The 12,969-nt window shown below is 47.1% G+C and overlaps 1 protein-coding gene across 1 annotated transcript in view; it reads left to right on the top strand.

Annotated features, from left to right (window-relative positions):
* Positions 1-12,969, top strand: part of LOC146176349 (nuclear RNA export factor 1-like) — a 44,945-nt gene that overhangs the window by 29,966 nt on the left and 2,010 nt on the right. Inside the window, exons 17-21 of the mRNA XM_084582697.1 lie at positions 4,785-4,843; positions 5,679-5,794; positions 6,212-6,254; positions 6,567-6,639; positions 6,815-6,872. Coding sequence (XP_084438823.1) covers positions 4,785-4,843; positions 5,679-5,794; positions 6,212-6,254; positions 6,567-6,639; positions 6,815-6,872 — 349 coding nt within the window. The remainder of the gene's footprint in view (positions 1-4,784; positions 4,844-5,678; positions 5,795-6,211; positions 6,255-6,566; positions 6,640-6,814; positions 6,873-12,969) is intronic.

Raw genomic sequence — 12,969 nt, 5'->3', positions numbered from 1 at the left:
GCATGTTCTTGCTTGAAGCAAATACAGTCGAGTCCACTTATAACAATATTTAAGTGCCACGAAATTTTCATTGTTATAACCGATAATTGTTATAAACAGTTTGCACGAAAAAAAGCATAATAACTGCAGAGGGAGGTCACAGACGGCAAGTGACATGCGAGCTCCGCTGAGACATCGTTTTGGTGGCCCCGAAAGGGGTCTTGTATAAATTATGAGAAGGTTGCCGTGGCTGCCCCTTAGCTTGAGAAATCCCGAAGTAACGTTGGGGTGAAGAGAGAGAGACGAAACTTTTATTTAAAAGCAGAGGAGATTGGGGCACGCTGGCCCCTGGAGTGAAATCGCCACAAGCATCTCACCATGTACATCTCACCCGCTTGCATGAGAAAACCCCATGTCCGTTAAGGGGGGACACCCCTCTTAAAACTTTTTTCCTTATTTATGGGTGGATCTGATTGAAACTTGCACCATTAATGTACTTTTGCATGCTGATTTCAAATATCTGATTAGTTTTCTTGTAGATCAAATAGCTTTCAAATTATTACCTAATTCATGTTCTTCGTTTGGAGGTGAGTTAATTACTAAACATTTTATGGCATGATGAGAATAGCCCTGCCAGAGTGATCTAGAAGGATCATAGAGTGCCGCTAGTCATGAAATAACGTGGTAGAAGAATTTGAACCAAAGTTACAATAAGTCAAACTTTTATGACTAAAAGCCCAAGTTGGCACCTAAGATTGATAATTAATTCTGTAAATGTTGCCGCATAATAACTATACATATTTTTGTCCTACGGCACTGTCGAAGGTTTTCTCTTTCTAACAAGACAAGAATGAGAGCTATAGCACAAATAGACTAAGAGATATCTCTCCTCCAAAATTGCAGCACCCTCAAAATTGCAGTTTTGAGAAAACGAAGAAAAACACTTCACAGCATGTAGGTGTAAATTATGTCAATGATTGATATGTCAACAAGATCAGAAACAGGTGGAAAGTGATCTGAAGCGAAAATTAATGGCCTATGCCAATTTGAGCCAAAGTTACGCAATAGGAAACGTTTGAAAGGAAAATTCCATTTGGGTACCGAAGACAACATAACCTTCTCAGCAAATTTTCTTTTGTGGTCACTGCATTTACCTTGGTTTCATGAGACTCTCAGGATTCCCTTTCTAGAAAAAAAAAAATTTAAAGCAATAGCAAGAACAGGACCAGAGATATTGATCTTTCAAAAATGCAACACTACCAAAATTGGGGGATTGTCGGAAGCACTCAAGCCTCACGGCATTTAATCAGGAAGGGCAACCCCAAAGACCTCATGCTATTAAAATGCACCAGGAGCATAGTCGGGGTGCATGCTGTCGCGGTGTTTTCTTTTTTCTGTTTTAGCAACGCCAAGCGAAGCCGCCCGCTTCTTTGCAGAACGTGCGCTACGGTGCAAGTCCTTTTCTTCAGCTCTCCTGGAGCCAGTTGCTGTCACGTTTGTACTGCATTCTTGCAGAATTGCTGCTGCTGTATGCTTGCAGCCGGCATTGAAGCGCAGCACAGCTTCTGCTGTGGCTGCTTCCACAGCAAACAGTGATGAGTGCCGCTCTTTGTGGATCAAGGTCCAGATGACCGAGTGGAAGCTTTCGTTCGAGTTCTGGGTCTTCCCCCGAATGCACCTCTGCAGCAGGCTCTTCTCTGATAAACGACTATAAACAGGCAAAAGAGCATCAGCCACATCTCTTGGCAGACTGTAATTGTGCTTTGGTGCAGGCTCCTCTTTTGCCTTTGCAGCGTTGTGGCGGCACCATGACTTCTCACCGGTAGGACACAAACTGTGCTTGGGGCAGTCATCAGTAGATGTGATGTGGTAATATGTCGCCATCACAGCTCGCTGCATGGCATCCACATCACCTACATTTGATCGAAGCGCTCGGCCATAATATATTGCCAGCTTGTCAACTAGATCAGCTGTCAGCCTTCCTCTGCCGCCAAGACTTTGCTTCCCTGCACCCTTGTGCCTCTGCAAGAGGTTGCGCAAAGCTGCTCCCATACGCTTGTGCACGTGATTTATGCAGTCCTCTTTGACTATTTCAATGTAGCCATAGATTGCAGCATCTTTAAGAGCATTAAATGTGCGACTGTCCCCATCGCATAGCATGGTTGTGTAGCGCATGTTGTGGCGCTGCAGAGATCTTTCAAACAGAATTTTGCCAGCCTCTACCTCCATTTGACCAGCCTTGGAGTTGGTGTTTTTTTGGCACTGGTGGCGTGATTTCCAAAGTGCGTAGCCGTCAGTGTTTGGCTTGGGACCAATTTCGCAGCCCAGACAAAAGTTTGATAACACCACATAATCAAGCACATAACCAGTGAAGAGTTCCACCACGGCACCGACGCCTATATGTGATGAGTGTCCGCGCGTCATCCATGTGCCGTCGTAGCACACGGCAATGTTCCCCCTATGCCCAAAACACAAGTCATCGTAGACCTTCGCCACTGCCTGCGCGGCTTGTGTCATAGCGGTCGTGGCGGCTCGGGTAGCAGCAGGTTGCAGTGTGTTCTTCAGATGCCGTTGAAACGTCTTGTTGTGCATCCCGCGCCGCGACAACCCCATCGCCGAAAAGATATCGTTCATTGCTGTCTGGCCGTTACCGGTCGAAAGCATTGCTCGACTAGCCAGAATATTCAGCTCAAAAGGATTGCACCTTTTCTCGCCGTCAACCCTCCGCGAGTTCCACTCGGCCGCAATCTCACCGCAGTTGTCGCACAGCACGATCAGTTTTACGGCGAGGCCATAGCTCCGGTCACTGGTAACTAAACGTACGCATCCACGACACGTTTTGCACCGCACGGCATCCAGAAGGATATTCACAATGCTGATGTCAATTACCGCATAGGAGGCTGTTCCGTCCGCATCTGACTCTGCGGACGCACCACTTGCATCGGCGAACAGCGCGGTCTTTCGTGCCGTCGCCGGCGTCGATACCAGTCTATCAAGCGTAGCCTGCTCACGGGCACTCACTTGGGTTATGTCACTGTTAGTGACAGGCGCGGTGTCAATTCGTACACGACTGCAGTCGGCACGAAGAACGGCGCCGTTGTCCAGCGGAATCGGAGAAGCGTCGCCGCCCGCAACGTGATCGTCACACAATCCCGCAGCACTGGCACTTGCTTCTTGCACAGTATGCAACGATGTCGCATTCTTAACGCGTTTCTTTGGTTGCTTTCGCCCGAACTTGTGCAAAGAGCGGTACTTCTTCGCGCCTGGCATGACTCTCGCGTTGCACTAGCGTGGTCGGCAGAAAGACAAAATGGCGTCGCTGGGAGTCCGCATTCCAGGGCTAGCTTGCCGGAACCAACCAAACGACGCCATTTTGATCACGTGCCTTAACCGGCCAATAGTAGCGCGCGCTGCATGCTATCTTTTTGTTTGTTTTTTGGGGGGAAGGCGGAGCGCACAGGGTTGCTTTCCGAAAGAAAAAATAAGCCGAAAGCGCGCGCTTTCGAACGAGACCAAAATCGCCGCGGTGGAGCGCGTAGTTCTCATGCGCCGGGCGATCGAAATTGGGTGTCGTTTGTCCACAATTTAAAGGGCAGTAGGTGTGGTACTGCATTTTTTAATCGCTATAACTTCATAAATACGCGGGGTATAAGGATGAAAATTTGCGTGCAGATGCGGAATGGTGCGAGGAATACGAAAATGAAAAAATTGAAAATCCGATTTTCGGGCCGATTTTCGGTGCCAAAGAGCCGTGTCCCCCCTTAACCTTGCTTGCCGCACGCGAAGCGTGTCGACATCCTTCTCCATGGCATCTAGGTACACCACGTAGTGCAGCGGAAGGTCCCTCGCGAAAACAAAGCCCCAGAGGGCTTAATCAACTGCGGCCTTCTTGCGACAACAACGTTGAGGCAGCCTGCCCTACCGAATCATCGTCGCTGTCGTCGTCAGGCGCCTTGTCGAACACGTTTGCGCCCACTCTCAAGCGAGGACTTTTCTTTGTCGAACTTCTCAGTGGAGCGGATGATCGTCGACACCGTCGGTTGCAATAGTGCGTACTCCTTTGCGATATTGCACTTCGTCTCCAATCGATAGCCGTGCGCTTCCTTTTCACTGGCAACGTCGTCCGATAATCAGCGGATGGATCATCAGCCATCTTCCGTTTCGGCGGCGATTCAAACGAGACGAAGAAACCGCGTGGCCAGGAACGACTTCGACGCAATCAACTTGCACAAACAACCAAATCCGTTTACAGAACTGCGCAAAATGAGGGGCGAGCGGGTGAGTGAGCAGATCAGCGCTATCGGCGCGTTGGCAAAGTCCATTTGTGTTTCGGAGGATGGCGCAGCGCAGAGCTATGGGCACAGTCCATTTGTGTTCCGAGGGGTGGAAGGGCAGCGGGAGAAAGGCGCGCGTGGCTTACAATGCGCAGAAGGCCAGAAAACAGGTTCTATTGTATGAGTACGCGGCGGGGAGGGTGCAGCAGCTTGAATTTTTCTTTTCAAGATTTCGCATTCCACTACCTTTTGGCATGAGAACTCAGGAGCCAGACTTCATTGTTATAACCGATAATGTGGCAAGGGGGCATTGTAGTAAGCCGGTTATTTTACCATAGAAAACATACAAAAGTGGACGGTACATCGGGTTTTCATTGTTGTAACTGATATATTGTTAAAACCGGTGTTGTTATAAGTGGACTCGACTTATGTTCCCACTATCTGTTCAACTGCACAATGTTGTGAAAACTATCTCGAATGGGCCGCTTTAGAGTATGTGAAGTTGAGTGCGTGCTCTTCGCTTCTGCCCAGGACTGACGTGAAGGAGTTCCAGAGGGAGAGCCGGAACCTCGTGAGAATGTCAAACGCTGGTAAGTCGCATGGAACGCTGCGGCAGTTGGTGCACTTGATGTTACATGCTGACAAAGCGGGCAAGACGTTTGGCTCGGCAAATGACCAGAGGCTTCAAATGGCACTAGACCAAGCACTGCCTCATGCCTCGTTTGTGTCTTAAGGTGACTTGCTCCTAATTGCTAGCAAAGATTAATGGACTTGGTGACAGCTTGACACAACACTTTGCCCACATAGGCCAAAGATGTTAATTCGTAATCAAGCAGAACTTTTTGCTTGGCTAGTTAGTTCATGTTGAATAAATATGGATGTGCCAGCGCAAACAAAAACAACTTTCATGTCACTCCCGTGTCTTTTTTGGTGCCAGCTTTCATCTTGGCCTTGGCATCAGATGGTTATGAAACAAAGAAGGTGTTTAAACTGAACATTCAGCACCTGTTAGCATAACTGTAAAATTTGATGCCTTGTCGTTGCTTTACATTGTCTTTTAAGCAGTTAGTGGACAAACTTTTTTTCATCGCCCAGAGCTGAAAAAATCTACTGTTCTGTACTTGCACTGCACTGTTTTGACCTCGCGTTTTATTCTTTCGGTCGGTGGCACAAAAAGGAACGGGGAGCAGAATAGAGCAAAATTATTCTGCTTTCTGCTTTTTTTCTTTAGAACACAGCACCGAAATGGTGACTTTAGCTTGAGGCCTGGCACCAATTTGAGCCGCTTATGACAGTTTTTCCTAACAACTGCGCAGTGTTTGCCGAGTGGAAGTGCAAAGGTTGAGCTGTTTATACATTTTTCGAAACTGCCTTCCACTGTGCTCGTTTCCCCCTGACCCTCCACCATCAATTGCAATCTTCCAGAGTCGAGGAGAGAGAAGCTAAAGTCAGGGCGTCTCAACATCGTCTCCTTCCTGAACCAGTTGCCCGAGACGAGGCATGACCCAAGCTCCTTCACAGTGGACATCCCTCTCGTGACGGTAATGGGGACTGCATTGTGCACCTGGACAGCAGAGATGATTATTTCAACTTATTGCAAGGTTGCCTTACTGCTGTTGCATCTTAACGCTGCTCTGTGGGGAAGCCAATTCAATTTGATCCCCCACTCTCCCTTTAAACTATACTTCGTTGCTCTACTAGTTGCTCTACTAGTAGTAATACTAGTTGCTGTCCTTCATTGAGTGAACTTCAATAGTCCTGCTTGCATTTTTGCCTACATTTTATATAACAGATCTCCACTATTCAAACTGTTGCACTGTTTGACAGTTTTTCTGATTTTCTCTTTTTTTTTTCCATGTCAATGTTTGACCCCCCCCCCCCCCCCCCCCCCCCGTTTGCTTTCGCACTGAAAGTATTTTATTGCCCCGTGTCTGAGCGTGTCGTCTTGTCGTTTTCAGCCAACCCTGATGTGCTTCACAGTGTTCGGAATCCTCAGACTAGGTGAGTGTCTTCTCCGCTTCTGAAGTGACAGCTTTGATGCGGCGTATATAGTTATGTAACCACGTTTTTAGCTTCAGACTGAGTCTTTAGTGCCGATGTTTACCAAAGGAGCTTCAGAGTTTAGTTTTATTCCTTTCTTTTTCTAAGTTGCTCTTTCTTAGCCGAGGCCTGGTGCAGAAGCAATTGCCAATTTTTTTTATGTGTTTTAGAGTTTAGGGAGAGTGAGAATTTCTTTGGCTCGGATTTCTGTGTCCTCCCGATGAAGTGCTCTTCGCTTATTGCTCAGAGCCTTTTTTTTTTTCTGCGTTGTAGTGCACAAGGGTCTCATCCTGCCGCCGCTCAGGAGTTTCACGAGGAATTTCTTTGTCGTCCCCCAAGGCGCCGGGTAAGATTTTGTCTGACGGCATTTTCACCGTCTTGTGTATTCCTCTACTAGCTGCATCGAACTTTCAGCAAAATGGCAGCCTTCTCAGGGTGAATGTTAGTGCCATTTGTGATACGCATTGCAACTGCACTTTGCCGCATGCATTGACTCTGATGCGTAGGACTCTCCATTTCAGGTTTTCTATCATCAACGAAACTCTCTTCATTACGGGAGGAACGGAAGAGCAGATCAAGGTAAGATTCAGAACATGTTTGCATCGCATTAGTCGCCACACTGAACGCTTCAGCTATTAGCAAAGGGGGTTTTGGTTTTTTCCGGCCGCCTTTTTAACAGCTGCATCATCCGCCAGGGTAAATTACACGGAGTGGCGTGCGCCGATTTCTTTATCGATAAGCACCACACTGCAGAAATTCAGCCAAATGGTTAATTGGAACTGTAAGTGTTAAATGGGAGGTTACAGGTTTCTGTTGGATTTCGAGGCCACGTCAAGGTTGCAGCAGCAAGGCATTTGTAAGCGGGCCACCCATCCTCGCTATAGGAGAGGTTGCATAGTTAACACATTGTAAACTGGGAAGTAAGTGGAAGAAAAAAAATGCTTGCTTTCAAAACACGCATGCTCAAGATCATATAGGGGAGTGCACCTGAAGTTTGCTCCCACTGCACCAGCGCCGCCTCCTTCCTCTGGCGGTCATTTCTGAACTACTGGTTGGGAACGTCACCGGGGAGCGCATTGAACCACCCACGTCCCAACTGGTATGCGTGCTACTCGCGCCGCTGGCACGCTCTCCTTCATTGTGTGCACGCGCCTCACGGGTGCACAAAAAAGATGTTGCTGGTCACTGCGAGTCTGGTTGGCATTCCACGGCGCTCAGAGAGGGAAGAAAAGAATTGTTTCCAGTGGTTCGGAATGGCTCCTCTTCATTCTTTTTATTAAAAGCACACAGCAGCACCATGCTTGTCGCAGAATATAACCGTGCAAGTGCATTAGCTACTGCTACTTGTATGCTATTGCTTTGGAGAGCATAGCCATGAATGCTAAAAAAAAAAAAATGTTCGCGATGAAACTTTTTTGTCACAATTTACGAGTACAGACAAAGAGGACACGTGCCCACAATTTTTTTACCATGAACGGCTTCCAACTAGACCAGACTTCTATCCATTTGAAAAAGTATGGCATTATTTATTGCAGAAACATTTACTTACCAAGCTTTTGCATGGAATCATAACATTTAATTAAGCCTTACTTCATTATTGTTATTTACTGATGAGGGTTCATGTGGCTGATGCAGTTTCAAAAAAATTTTTTGAAAAATCAAAATGTTTGCCATCCACATCAGTGAGCATTCGCTTATGATCGATGGTTCTACAGATAAGTTGTCTTAGGGGTACGCATACGCTGTGATAGCATTAAATAAGTAAGCAACCGCTTATCTCTAGGGCACTTATTAACCAAGCTTACGACATTTTTCTTTTAACCATAAGCAAGCAGTTGATAGACATACAGTCGAACCCGGTTATATCGAACCCGGATATATCGAATTTTGGTTATGTCGAACTCACGGAATATCCCCTTGAAAATCCCATGTAAAAGTATAGGAAAGCCGCGTCATATATCGAACTCGATTTCACAGGTCGTTCGATATATCGAACTCCGCACCAAGCACTAGAAAGTGTGCCTTCTCCAAAGACTATCGCATCACCCTTGGCCGTTTGCCGCTTGACGTTTTCAAGCCACGCGCGGAAGGAATGAAAGGGGACAGTTCGGCGACGCTAGTCTGGGCAGCGCCGCACCCATTCCCCAAAGACGCGCGCATCTGCAGTTATCGTTTCCCGCGCGCCAACACATGACGTTTGCAAGCCATGTGCGTGGGTGTGCCCATTCTTTTGCCTAGCTATCTCTCTCCTTCAGCATGCGCTACGCATGTGCCAAGCCAGCTCAGCCCGTTTTCAGACAGACATCAGACGCTTTCTCCAGCGTGTGTTGCGAACCCTCTGCGTGCGCCGTGCGGCTGGCGTGGCTATGGCACCTGCGGATGTTAAAAGCGGCAGCTCTCTCTTTTTTTTTTTTTTGCGAGAGTCATCCTCTCTTATCGTTGTGCTGTACGCACGGCGTAGCGTAAGATATGGCGGCTGCGGACGTTAAAAAGCGGCAATTTTTTATTTTTTTTGCGCGGGTCTTTTTTATTGTTTATCCTTGCATGTATGAATCAACGAAAGCACGCAGTCAGCTGCTCCCATTATGACGCCCGCCCCAAGCGCGGCGTGATAAATCGAACCAGGCTTGTGCTATCAAGCCATCAAGCCATCATGGGCACTCTGCCAAGTTAGCTCCCCACCACCGCAGGAGCTATCAAGAGATAAACGCGCCCCGACGTTATCGCTGCGCACCATCTTGGCACGTTGCCATTGAGCTGTGGATGAGACGACCGAAACGGACTTACGCGCGCCATCGACATGCAAGCGAAAATGCTCGCGATTTCTGCCGCCGTAACAGAAACCTTGTTTTGAGCTGCTGCGGTGGCTCTAGTAGCGAGAGGGACGCAGTTCCAACAAGTTTGAAAATTTTTCGCTCTGTCGCTGCCGCTCGTCGCTGAGATCGCTCAGTCGCTTGCATGTGAGCGAGCTGGCCTCAACGCATTTTTTTTTTTTTCAAATTCTCGGGTGCAAAAGTGGAGGGTGGGTTAATCATGGGAGTGGGTTGATTACGCGACAAATACGGTATCGTTTTTTTCGCATCGTAAGTGCCGTCACAAGGCGATTTCTGTATATCGAATTATCTATATATCGAACTATTTCGCGATCCTCTTAGAGTTCGATATATCCGTGTTCGACTGTATTCGGTGGATGGTCTCGTTTTTCTCTTCAGCCTCACATATCGCCTTCAGGACTGTTAATTTGCGTTTAAAAAAAGGGTAATTTTTCTTATTATTAGCACACAAAATCACAATCACAATCCAAGCTATTCATCAGCGAAATTGCATGCACCACACTGAGCCATCGAATCAAATTGTGCATTGTGAAGATGACTAGGTTAAAAATAATATTTGCTTTCCACGTTGTAAACTATCTTGCCGCTTAATTACTTGCGACACTAAAAGCGCCGTTATGATAATGGCATTTTCGTCAATTTGCCTCACGGAGGGGGACATGATCCGCTAGTTTTTTTTTTTCGCGTTTGCGTTGCCAAATTTTCCTAATTCCCTGTAGCATGCGCATGCGTAAATGTTCAAGCACCAAGGAGGAAGTGCACAACTGCACGAACAGATCTGCAGCAGCCCAACACGTGCAGAACTGACCCCTTTCAAGAACCACTCACACAGCTGTTCAATGAGAGGGGGAACCGGCCTGCCCGGTCAATTACCTGGACACTGCCGGAGAGGGTGCTTTTCACTGTTGTCTGCAGCGCCCCCCTGCAAAGCTGCGGAAATCTATTATGCCCCCGCTCAACGAAAGCTGCGAAAAATGCCGGGTCCATGCTCTGGCTACTTCTGTCACCAGTGGTACTTTTTAAAACTCATTTTGGGAAAATGAAAGTCCTGCACTCGCAAAGAACATTGTATTGAGGCGAAGTGGTTTTTTATCGTTTTTAACATTGCGTGCGCACACACACCTTGCACACTTCATAGTCGAGCAACCAGAGTGTACACGTGATATGGTAGAACTGGTGTGTTAAACAGTTTTACAGTGAAACCTCGTTATAACGAACAGTTAAAAAATCGGAAAATAGTTCGCTCTATCCATAATTCATAATATAAAATTTCGTAGAAAATCTATGCAAGAGCAGCAAAATTCAATCAGAGAAGGCACAGCAACTCAGAGGGTGCTTATTTACGCGCAGAGAACTGCGTTATCGCGGCCTGCTTTTTTGTGTTGATCGCATTCCGTATCACGCCCTGTTCCACAGTTTGCAAACGCTCAACGAGGGCAAACCCACTGCTCTCAATAGCACTGTAGTGGCGGCGCACTAAATCCAATGCAGCAAGCGCTTCTTGTGAAGTCAGAATGTTCTCATCGTTTGCACGGTCAGCCTGAGCTTCGTCTGCGGGATGTTCAGAAACTTCCACAGCGATTTCGGCGTCCATCAGTACAGCCGTGGTCGCCGCGATGTCGTCGCCGCCTACAAAGTCCTCTACAGTCATTGTTGCGGGCATGTCACCTCATCGAGCTCGCGGAGCTCTGCTTCTGCTTCGTCCCCATCGTCACTTGATGTGCGGGCCTCTGCTGGAACAAAAGCTGCGTGCCGAAAGTAGTTGGCAATCGTTTCGCCTTTCAGGCTGTCCCATGCCGCTTTATGCTCCCAGCAAGTTGATCTTCAAGTCCTGCTTCATAAGAAGCTTCACGAGAAGAGTGTCAATCAGTCTCCTCTCGTAAACTGCCTTTATCTTGAGCTTGGTCTTTAACGTCAGTTCTACTCTTTTCACGTTTACCGCCATCACAGCACTACGCACACCACACTCGACACGACGACCGACGCAGCCTCCGCCGAATGCTACGACGGCTACGCCGCTGCTAACACTAAAATAAAAAAATGCGAATGGCGCAAAAACCAAAAGAGCAAGTTGTTTCCTTCCTTCGTGCAAAAAGGAAAAAAACATTCGATCGTGCTGCTGCCGCCGCTGCTGAAGCGGTGCTGTCAGCGATTGTGAGATGCAAACGATTTCTGTTGTGTCCTTCTACTCTTGGTCCTCGTTTTTCGCGCTACCTTCAAAATGAACCAGATTCAACTCGCCCAACTTTCAACCTTACTACTTCTTATGGCCTCCGAGGTCACCTGCGTGCGCACAAACAGGCACCCGGGGGTAATCTCGGAGGCCATAGATTTCTTCGGCTGTCAGCTCCCAAGGCTGTCTGTGGCATCTGTGGCGCTGTCAGCGCCTGCGAGGTAATCCTGAACGTTTGCTGCGCCGCATAACACACACAGTGCAACAAAGCCTGCCTCCTGCTATTAAAGTGAGGTAGTGCTTGGCGTCGCGAAGTTCGTAATATCTGTTTTATGCCGAACCGCGTTCGCTATGGGAAGTTAAAAATACATGTGTTTGTCAAAAATATTTCGAAAGAGTTCGCTATATTCAATAATTCGTTATATGCGTGTTCGTGACTGCATTTTCATCTGCAAAGCATCGGGAAGTAAGGGCAAGACAGTCTTACAAGATTCATTGCAGAAAATACGGATTCTCCTCTTTCTCAGAGCGAAAATATTAAACAAGTTAAGGCGTTTAAAAGTATTTAGCTTCAGTAACACGCAAACATCCTTATCCTGGTGTTTAGTGCCTAATTGCCATAGCCGGTTATGTACGAAGAAATCCAGCGCAGCAATGGCCTTTGTTTCTTAGAAAATTCCTCCAGCTTCCTGTCTTTCAGTGCTTTAGACTAGGGCTACGCAAATGTTCGAGATTTCAAGTACATTTCAAATAGTACCTGTTACTCGATTCACACCTCACTTTTGCTGTTCAGACTATTTTCAACGCTCCTAAACAGAAATGATGAATTTCCAGTTGATCTAACTTGGCTATGGAACGTCGAGACATTCCCAGACAGCAGTGTCTTGCGCTTGTCACGTCGCTCGGATAGATTCCTCTTTCCTCAAAGATGTGATGGCCAGAGTGCGGCGAAAGCTCCGCGGTAATGCGCTCATGACCATCAGAGGCTGCCACCACTGCGCGTTCACAATTCATGAAACAAAACCGCAGCTCTGTGCAGCGTGTCAGTGTCTAGCTGCAGTCGAAAATCGGCTCTGAGCCCGGCTGGCATCGATCATCTTGTTTTAGATTGCCGTACTAGTGTACACGGAAGCGGGCTTAAAGGAACTATGAAAAGCTGCTTACTAAAACTAGAAAACATGCACAAGCAATCAGTCCTCTCCACCGAACGTATAATATATATATGGTAGTGTAGTGAAGCACGCACTCTGGAGCACCTAAAGGAGCGGTTTTCGTTTTCATGCCTTCAAGACTCTTGACAGCGTTTGGGTCCGGTCATGAGGCTTGCAGTCCGACGAAATTTTCTTCCTGGGTTACTGCTCTTCTGTTCATTTTGGGAGCCATCACATTGCATTTTGTCAGTGCCTTTGACCCCCCTCCTCCAGTGAGGAGGTAGTAGCACCTTACAATACTTCACAGGAGCATTCGCTAAACTCCTTTTTCTATCTGAACAAATTATATTACATGACCCCTTCTTTCCTATTTAATGCCTTGTAGGCTTTGCAGCTGTAGCCAATAAATGCTGATTTCCAAATATCTAAATACTAATCTTTCAAATTATTTGAAGCTATTTTGCTTTTAACCAGCTTTCAATATTCTTATTCAATTTGCATGTGGAAATTGTTATTTG

The sequence above is a fragment of the Amblyomma maculatum genome, chromosome 10, assembly GCF_055883805.1.
Source record: "Amblyomma maculatum isolate TAMU_Amacu chromosome 10, ASM5588380v1, whole genome shotgun sequence".
Classification (NCBI taxonomy): Eukaryota; Metazoa; Arthropoda; class Arachnida; order Ixodida; family Ixodidae; genus Amblyomma; species Amblyomma maculatum.
This window is presented reverse-complemented; position numbering and strand designations above follow the sequence as displayed.